Here is a 9,993-nt window from a genome sequence, read left to right as displayed (position 1 = left end):
GCCCTTCTCTCCTCTTAACTCTTATGGGGGAAACCTGTGGGGGGCACCTGGCAGCGTCCTCCCCCCAGGGTTTCCCCCCAAGCTGGGAGTAACCCGCCCCTTCTCGCAGCAACGACACCCCGATCTCCCTTCCTAACCCCAGACCCACGCAGTGCCTGGTCTCGCGGCAGTTTTAATAACGTTGATCATAATTCTCGCACCTCTGGGCCGAAAGCTGCACCCCGACGCCCCTTGCCGGGGCTTTGGGAATCCGCCCCCAACAAGCCCCCTCCCGTCCGGCCGCCCTGGGAGGGTTGGAGGGTTGGGGAAGAGGGTGAGGAAGGGAACTGCTGTGTCCTCGGGCCCAGTGGGGTCCTGGGCGGGGGCCCACGGAAGGTGGAAGGGGCTAGGAGGCCGGGGCCTGGTCGTCCGCGCGGTGGCCGGCGTAGAGCGCCGCCAGGGGCCGGAAGCGCGGGCCCCAGCTGCGGAGATAGGCGAAGTCCTGCTCGGAGCCCGAGGAGCCGCTGTGCAGCGAGCTGAGCGAGCCGGCGGGCGAGTCCGCGCCCTCGAAGGCGTAGGTCTGGAAGGCGTCGTAGGGCGGCACCGACAGGTCCCCGTCCGCCAGCGCCACCTTGCGGCTGATGAAGTCCCTGAACACCGAGAAGTCCGGCGGCGGGCTGGGCGGCCCTGCGGGAGCGGGTGGCGCTCGGAGGGCAGGCCGGGCGCGGGGCTGCCCCCGCTCGGGCCGCCGCCCCCGTCGCCGCCGCCCTTGAGCTCGCCAAAGTCGTACAGGCTCCGCAGCGCCGACATGTCGTAGGCCTCGGTGTCCTGCTCGCCGCCACCCTCGTCGTTGTATTTGATGACATTGTCCCGCATGTCCTCGTCCTCCTCGGAGCTCAGGTGGCTCTTGTGGTGGCGCCTGAGGGTGAGGATCAGCAGCACCAGCACTGCGTGGGGGACAGAAGGGGCGTGAGGGCCGCGCAGGGCCCCTCCCACCCCGGGAAGCCGGGCCTAAGGCTGCCTGGGTAAGCGGGGAGCTCTCTCCCTCTTGGGGTGTGCACACTGGGGCCAGACCACCAGTCCGCGGGGCACCGAGGGCAGTGCTGAAATTTCATGGGTGTTGGGGGCTGGACCCAACCTCTGAGGTCTTCACCCTCAGCTCCATGAAGAGACACACCCAGGTCTCGGGTGCTGGGGGTGTGAGGGAGCAGCTGAGGGCTGGAGGAATGTCCTTGGCCCTGACCTCTCTTTCACCCTCGCACTCCTCTGCCCACTCCAGAGTCCTGAGCACCTCTGAGTCTCAGGTCAAGACGCCTCCTGCAGGAGCCCTTCCCGGAAGAGCTCCAGGCCATCGCCTCCCAGCTCCCTTGGTGAGGAGCTCCTCCCTCCGTCACACTGGTTCTCAAACCTCCATCCCTGGACCAGCAGCGGCCAGCTCTCCTGGGAGCTCGTTAGAAAGGTGAACGCTCGGGTCCCACTCCAGGTCTACCAGTGTGAGAGCCACTGCCCCATCATACCATCGGCCCTGCTCGGCTAACATGTCAGCCTCCCCACCCCCAAGTACACACGCTCCACTCCCCTGGAGGACCTGGGCAATGTTCCCCCAACTGCTGCCTGGCGTGCAGTGAGCACGTGGAGCGTGCTTGTTGAATGAATGACTGAATGAGGACGGAAACCTGGGTGAGTGAAAGGATGAGTGAATGAATGAATCAGCCCTTCTTGGCTCTCTTCACTTGACTTCCCGCCCTCCTTGTTCTCTGCCTCCTCCCATGTCTGATCACTCAACCATCTGAGCAGGCGTCTCCCCTCCGACTTCTTAACCTCAGATGTCGCAGGACTCAGTCCTTGGACCTCCATCCGCAGTCCCTCTTGGCGCTCTCCTTCAGTCTCATGGCTTTATAAAAGCTCCATTAGAGGCTGGCAAATCCTGTGCTGCAAACTCCAGCCTGGACCTCTCCCCTGAAATCTAGATTGTATGTCCTGTTTCCTATTTAACCAGTCCTCTGGGGTGGCCAAGAGAATCTCACATTTAACTGCCCACACGTGAGCGAATACTCTTTCCGCCTTCCTCACCCTCAGTCTCCTTCGTGGCAGTGATGGCAACCCCGACCTCCCAGTTACTCAGGGCTTTTAGTCTCTTCTGCTCACTGCTGAGTTCAGTGCCGAGAACAGTTTAGCACAGAGGGGGAACTCACCGGGTGGGTAAATAAGAAACTGATGAATGAAGGGGAGAATTAAATGGATAGGTGGGTGGATGGATGGACAGATGTCCTGGGTACTATGCCAGGCCCTGGATTGTTCTTGCTGCTCCAGCAGGGCCAGTGGCCAGAGTCAGCGGTTAGGGCCATGAAGCAGGGTGCTGGCTCATGGCCTATGGCCTAACAAGGTGGCTCATGACAGGGAAGGGGATGGGGCCAAGGAGAGGTCCGGAGGGAGGGAAGGTGTCAGGAAGATGGATGGATGGCTTTTGGAGCTGAAGGCTGGAAGCTGCGGAGGGGGATGCCCGTGAGAGCAGATGGTGGGGAGCGCAGGCGGCAGGCGACAGATGTGCCAGGCCGATCAGTGATTCCGCCGTCACCTTTAGAGCACTGATGTGCACTTTCTTCGTTTGTGGGCAATTAGGCAGAAATTTGTTTGCACTGCCTCAGAAAATGAGACCGCTGTAAAGTGCACCCTCTGGAAAAGGGTTTCTGAGCCATGGGCTGGGGAGGGGAGAGGGGGGGCTGGGGCCTCCCCGCTAGGAGAGGCCTCTGCAGGGACCTGAGGAGGTGCAGCTTGGCCACAGGCTGGTCCTCAGAGGGGGGGGGGCAGTGGCCAGACGAGTGGTGGGCAATGAGGGGTGGGGGCAGCTGACATCTCCCAGGGAACTGAGCAAAGCCGGTGTCTGCAACATGGGCCTCCCTTGAGTCCCTCTAGCTCTCACTGTTCCGTGAAGCCCAGTAGTCAGGGATGAGATGGGGCCTTTTGCTACCAGGGTGAAAGGCGGCTTTATGGCCACGTGAATCAGTTTAGCTCCTGGAACTTGACCTCTTCACTGGGAACATAGTTGGGGTTCAATGGGCTGCCGGTGGAACTGACACCAGAGTAAATTTTGACCCCAAATTCTTAAGATTTTGCCCCAGCTGCCCCAAGGTTTTGGCCCCAGTTTAGATTCATAGCAGGTGGGGTAAAGGAGCAGGGAACACAGGGCGCGAAGACGTGATTTCAAGTCAGTGGACTAACTGCATCCTACGAAAGCCACTAAACTCTCTGAGCCTCAGTTTCCTCATCTGAACAATGGGGATAATACACCTGGCTGAGTGGTGGTGAGGCTCACAAGAGCCCTTTACTACATAGAGACTAAAATAGGACAACGGATGAGAGAATCTTTAAAGACATGCTTGGTTTTTCAAAATTAGGGAACGTTTGGCCCGTGTAGAGGGTGGGGCAGTACGACTTAGTCTCAGGTGGGGGTTGGCACCGTCCGCTGCTCCGTACTGAGAAGACTGTTCATGGGAACTTCATGTTAGAGCTTGGACACCATTCGAGCCAGCCCTTCCCTGTATGGAGAGGGAAACCGAGGCCCCACGGGGACCACCAGGGAAGGAAATCCAGTGCCCAGGATGGGGCCATGGGGAGGGGGTGGCTCTCAGTGGACTCACCGACTAGAATGAGGACACAGACCAGCAGGGCGATGAGGGCGCCGGGGCTGAGGGAGGCGGCCATGACAAAGGCCGTGGTGTTGCAGGACTGGATGGCGCCGGAGCTGTCGCAGCCGCAGATGCGGATGGTGAGCGTGCCCGTGCTGCTGAGCGTGGGCGGCCCGCTGTCCACCACCAGGATGGGCAGGAAGAACACGTCCTGCTCCTGCCGGTTGAAGCCCAGGTGCTGCGTGTGCACTGCGGCTGTGTTGTCTGCGCCAGAAAAAGGGAGGGGCGGGTGACCTGAGGTCCAGGCTCAGCTTCCCCTGACCTGGGCACCTCTTGATTTCGCCTCCGGATTTGCCTCCCTATGCCCCAGGCTCCAGCCTCCCAGCTGACCTGTGGGTCTATTCCTCGATCTTCTAAAATTCTGTTCCCAGCTGTCCCCAAATCCTGTCCCCAGCCATATAGCCCGCAGTTCTGTCCTTAGCTGTCCCAACATTCTATTCCCAGCGAGCTCAAGATTCTTTTCTTATTCAAGCTATTCCAAGATTCTGTCCCCAGCTGGGCCAAGGTCCTGTCCCTGGCTATGGTGTCTGTTTGTTTTTTCCCCATTTGTCTCAACAGCCTGTTTTGTTCCAGATTCCACCCCAGTGTCCAATGCATCCTGACCCTGGGGAACTGTGGCCCTTGGGTTGTGGCTTGCTGGGCCCTGACAAGTCCTGGGTCATCAGAAAAGACTGGGGACACTGGCTAGCAGCTGCCTTTGGCTGCAGAAGCGTTCTGTCCGGAGTCTGAGAGACCGAGCCTAGAGGGCTGGGGCGTGGCCCCCAGGGCCTGGTAAGAGGACCTGCTCATGCCAAAGCTCCCTCAACCACCTCCTTCCTTTTTTAAACACATGTGGCCAGAGAGGATGGTGAACTAACACATGTACTCATTACCTTGCGATAGCCTGTTGCTAGGAATGCCAGCAGGCCTGGGGGAGGGGGGGTGGGTGTCTGGTCTTGGAACAAGGGCTCACGAGGCATGTGGTGCCCGCTTCCCCTGGCCTTCCTGCCTCCTCTGCATCTCTCCTGGATGGGTCAGGCCATCCCTGAGCCTTCATCACTTTGATCGCTGCCAACATGGTGGTTCAGAAGTACTCAGAGCCCAGCTGGCCACTCCCCACACTTCACAGCCAACTCCACAAGAGGGGGCCCTGCCCTCCAAGTCTTGCAGCTGGTCTCACTGACCTCTGACTTTGGCAGCCGGGGTCCCTCTCCCGGCCTTTGTGGCCTCAGTTAACCCAGCCTCTTCTCTGCAGCCCCCAATTCAGGGCCCCGTCCTGGCCTTCCCCATAATGGGTACAAAGCAGGAAAAAGCCTTCGGAGGGCCGTGTGTGACCTTGAGCACATCTAGGAAGTGGACTAGAGATCCAGCTGAAATGAGATTGGTCCCGGCTGAAGCTCATGTGATAGGCACATGAGAGTTTGTGATATGATTCTATCCACTTTTACACCCATTTGAGAATTTCCACAAAGATGTTAAAATAACACCAAGTTGACAATTTACTAGCTTGGGAAACTTAGCTTCTCTGGACATCAGCTGCCTAATCTGTAGCTGAGGAAAATAGAATCAGGTGGGAGTGAGGATTAAATGGTAAAACGCGTGCAGAACCCTCAGAATAGTTCCCAGCACAGAAACTCACAATAGATGCTGCGGTTCTTTTCTTCGCGCCCCACCCCGATGTTCCTGGGGCTGCACGGAGTCCCGCGCTCTGTCTAGGCTGCTCTGTCCTTCACTCACCAAGTCCCTGCTATTTGCAACACCCTCTCCACCTCCTGCCTGGGCAAGTTCCCCATCCGTCATGCTCCAGCTAAATGTCACCTCCTTTCTGTGGCCTCCTTTCTCCGCTTCCCTGGGAAGGAAGGATTTATGACTCCCCTCTCTCCGCTCTGACTACGCAGGTGCCATGCACATTCTGTTCAGCACTTGTCACCCTGTGGTACCGCAGCGTGTGCCTGTCTCTCCTGGCACCGAGCCAGACTTGGACAGCGATGCCTGAATGAACCACAACTTTCCGGGTCCCTTTTGTGGTCCTTGGTTAGTTCCTCCAGCTCTGGCTCGCACTCTAGCCCTCCTGTCAAAGGTGTAGTTAACCCAGGCTGTGAAAACATCGGCCTTCCCCTGGGGAAGAGAGGAGGCTCAAGAGCAAGATGGGGAAAAGAGGGAATGGGGTGGGACTCCTTTGCATGTACCGAATGCTTTCTATGCATCAAGGACTGAGTGGGTACTTTAAACACATAGTAATGTTTAATCCCTACAACCAAGAGTTGACATGATCCCCATTTTATGTATGTGGAAGTTGGCGACTTATCTGAATTTATCCAGTGAAATTGTTGGCATAGCTACCTTTTCCATCCACCCCAAATTACCCATTCATCCACCCATCCGTCCGTCCATCCATCCATCCATTCATCCATCCATCCATCATACATTCATCCACTGCTCCTCCATCCATCCTTCCATCATCCATCCATCCATCCATCATCCATCCACACATACATTCATCCATCCATCCATCCATCCATCCAATAACTCTTTATTGAGTAACTACTATGTGCTAGGCACCATGCTATTACGGGGGTGGGGGGAAGATAATGGAGAGCTAAACCAATAGTACTGGATCTGGGTTTAAATTCTAATGTGAGAGACAAATATTAATCAAATAGAAAAGTTAGTTTACAATTACAAACCACAGATCACGGTGAGGGCTAATGAGGAAAAGCATAGGAAGGGCACCTAACAGAGGACTGGACTCAGTCTGGAAGGTCAGGGAGGTCTTCTTGGAAGAAGTGATATTACTGCTGAGCCCTGAATGATGAGTTCAAGGAGGGAATAGCCACGCAAAGGCCCTGAGGTTGGAAGAAACATAATACACTCAAGGAGCCAAAAGCAGTTCGTTGTGGCTGGAGGGATGAAGGTGATGGCTAAAGTGAGTCAAGATGAGGCTGGAAGGGGAGGCAGGGACCTGCCGTGGAAAGTATTAGAGGCCGTGGTAAGGAATTTGGGTTAATTTCTTAAAAGCAATGGGAGGCCATGGATTGGTGGGTTTTAAGCAAAGAAGTGATCTAGTAACATGTCATTTATTCATTCAACAGCAGATACTAATTGAGCACCCTCTACATGTCAGGACTATTCTAGCCCCTGAGGATACAGTAATGAACAACACAGACAGGTCCCTGCCCTTGCTGAGCCTATATTCCAGACAAGGAAGTTTCTAATGTGAAATACAAGAGTGGATGTAGAAGACCAGTTGGGAAGCTATTGTGTGTTTCAGGTGTGAGATAATAGCGGTGGTGGAGGCACCGAGAATCAGACAGATTTGAAAAATGAGTGGCTGGCTCTGGCTCAGCTTCAAATTTCCAAGCAAGAACAGAGGAGAGGAGAGGGACATTTGTTTCCCAGGGTTGCTGTCTTGGCCATGGAGACATGCGTTTTGAGAGCTTTGGTCCCCGCCACTCCTTCACCCATAAAGAGGGACTCCATGAGCATCGTCCCCGACCCCTGAGCTGCCTCCCGGGCTGTGGCTGGTTTCTGCTGGGGAAGCCGCTGGCCAGCCCAGACCCCTACCCCAAACTTCTAGGTGGAATCTGCCCCCAGCACCGCATGCATCCATCTGGGCTGACATCTATCAGTGTCAGTCCCTGGCTGCAAAAGCAATATTTATAAATCACGTTTCCAAACTGGCTACAAATTTGTACAAAGAAACAGATGGTTTGGGGTAGCCGTTTGTCACCGTGGATATTTATACGGTGAGGAGGAGGGGGCATGGCACACCGCGGGAAGGATGGGGGACAGGAGGAGACCTTTCCTTGCTCCTACCAGGGGTTCCCCCAGGTAGAAGCTCTGGTGGCCTCCAGGCAAAGAGAGGCATTTGGGGCAGAACCCCAGGCCCCTTGGTTGGAAAGACTCATGCATTTGGAAAGGTCAAGCCAGGGCTATTTGTGTCTCCTGAGGCCTGCTCAGGATACCGCTGGAATGATGAGAAGGCAGGGCTATGCCGGTTAAAATATGGAAATACTTCCATAAAGGTTTAAAGAGCCACAACTCTGAGCCCCTCAATTCCTTCCCTGAGGCCTCAGCCTTCCCCCCAGGCACTCCCTACCATGACACAACCAAAGCCACTAGGGGGTTCAAGCCTGGCCCAGCCAGGGCTCCGGGCTCCTGCTCCAGGTGACTTAAGGTCAGTGTCCTTTCTGGGGTGCACTAGGTGTAAAATGTTTTTAACACGACTCCTGGAAATATGGATGGGTCTGGCTACAGAGCCCCCAGAGGTCTTTCCCTTTGGAGGGAAGGGGTGTAAAGGCATTGGGGATGGTCCCAGGCTTATTCCAGGGCCAGAGGAACCAACATGGTCGGGCCCCTGGCACCTCTCTGTTGACATCTCCTCCTGGTCCTGTCACTCACTCACGCCAACCAGGCAGGCCTCCTGTTCCTGGAGCATCCCAGGCCTGTTCCACCTCAGGGACTTTGCACTTGCTGCTCTGTCCACCTGGATCATTCTTTGTCCAGTTATCTGCATGGCTCACTCCGTTTCCTTTAGATCCCTACTCACTACTGATTCCTTCAGGTGGCCTTCCCAGACCATCTTATTTGAATTAGCTTGCACTCTTACCCTGTTTTATTCCCCCCTGTTTTGTTTAATACATTTTATTGAACACCTACTATATGCCAGGCACTGCTGTAGGCACTTAGGAGCCAGCACTGAACAAGATGAAGTCTAGACTCTTATGGCTATTACATTATTCCTCCCACTCCCACAGCCATTTACATCCCCAACATATTATTTATGTGATTCATTTCCCCTCACTAGAATGTATACTCCAGAGGGCAGGGATTTTTATCTTGTTTGCCATGTATTTCCAGAGCCTAGAACAGCACCTGACACAAATGCTCAATAAATAGTTACTGAATGAAGGAGCTAACATGTTCTAGGTACTCACAATACACCTCTGCAGCCCTCATCTCCCTGGGGGGACCTAGCCACCTGAGGTGGCAGGCTGGTCAGCCCCCATTTTACAGATGATGAAAACTGAGGCTTACAGATGTGCCAACCTTGTTAGAGTTGCATAGAGAGCCACCAGCTGAGCCTGGGCAGGACCCAGGTCCCTCACTCCCAGTCCACTGATCACCCAGTCTACTCCTCAAAGGCTCAAACTTCAAATTCTTGGGGAACTTGCTGGGGCACGTCTCACAATGGGATCAGCTCAGGCTGGGCGGGGCAGTTTCCTTTCAAGGTAGTGAGCTAAGGCAGGAAGTACACTGGATCTGAGACAAGCATGAGTTCAAGTCCCAGCCTTCCCACCGACTCCTATAGGGCCCTGGGCAGGTCCTTGATCCTCTTAGAATCTCAGTTTCATCACCTGCAAAAAGGAGGGAGGGCTAAGGAAACCACCTTAGGGTGGCTGTGAGGATGCAAAGAGCAACGTGAGTGACATAGAGCGCTTTTTAAGCTGAAGGATGGGGGGGTGTGCATATGGCTTAATCAACCTTCACTAGGGGCTCTTTATGCCCTGGCCTCAGACCCACCCCCTCCTCACGGAGTGCCTCTCTGTACTCTCCACTGGGCCACCCACCCGCTGCTGGTTCTGCAGGGTTTGACCAGCGGCCTGGGTAACAACAGCTCCAGCTTGGCCCAGACTTTCTGTGTGATCTTGGGCCCAACGCTGACCCTCTGGGTGTCTCAGTCTCTCCATCAATAATGTGGAAAGAAGGCAGTTAACTTAGGCTCCTCCCTCCATGCACCCTAGGATTTGGGGGTTCAGAAGTAACTCACCTTGAATGTCGAGCAGAGAGAAGTGAGGGTTGCTGGGAGCTTCAGGCACCAGGCGGAAATAGAAGCGGTGCCCACCCTGGGGCTCGTCTCTGTCCACCACGCTGATGGTCTGGATGAGCTAAAGGGTGAGGAGGGGCAGGGGGCTGACAGGAGGCCGAGCCCCCTCGGGGCTTGGGTAGAGGAGCCCCTGGCCAGTCCCGGCAGCAACCTGCAGCCCCCAGCCCCTGGGCATTACCTGGCCTGGCTTGGCGTCCTCACACACGGCTGCCTCGTAGGGAGTGGCCAGTTCTGGGGGATTGTCGTTCACATCCAGGATTCGGATCCTTAGGGATGCTCGGGAGAGCTGGGCATGATTGTCTGTAGCAAGAGCACAGGAGGAGGGTGACAGGTATCCAATATGAGACCTAGACAGGCCCCCACCTGCTGCTGGACAAGGTCAGGCAGTGGAGTCACACTGAGAGAGACTTGTGGGGTGATCAAGCTGGTACCAGGATCAGGACTGAGGACATCTGGCACAAGTGGGTTATCACCACTGTCACTGTCACATCACATTGCATCACCATCACCACCATTAGA

The 9,993-nt window shown here is 55.6% G+C and overlaps 1 protein-coding gene across 1 annotated transcript in view; it reads right to left on the bottom strand.

Annotated features, from left to right (window-relative positions):
- Positions 1-385: 385 nt before the first annotated feature.
- The window catches only part of CDH22 (cadherin 22), a 68,664-nt gene continuing 59,056 nt past the window's right edge, over positions 386-9,993 (bottom strand). Inside the window, 5 exon segments of the mRNA XM_006091354.3 lie at positions 386-669; positions 672-926; positions 3,621-3,872; positions 9,418-9,535; positions 9,653-9,777. Of these exon segments, the coding sequence (XP_006091416.1) occupies positions 386-669; positions 672-926; positions 3,621-3,872; positions 9,418-9,535; positions 9,653-9,777 (1,034 nt within the window).

The sequence above is a fragment of the Myotis lucifugus genome, unplaced genomic scaffold, assembly GCF_000147115.1.
Source record: "Myotis lucifugus unplaced genomic scaffold, Myoluc2.0 scaffold_90, whole genome shotgun sequence".
NCBI classification, from domain to species: domain Eukaryota; kingdom Metazoa; phylum Chordata; class Mammalia; order Chiroptera; family Vespertilionidae; genus Myotis; species Myotis lucifugus.
The sequence above is the reverse complement of the archived record's forward strand: the minus strand, read 5'-3'. Positions and strand labels throughout refer to the sequence as shown.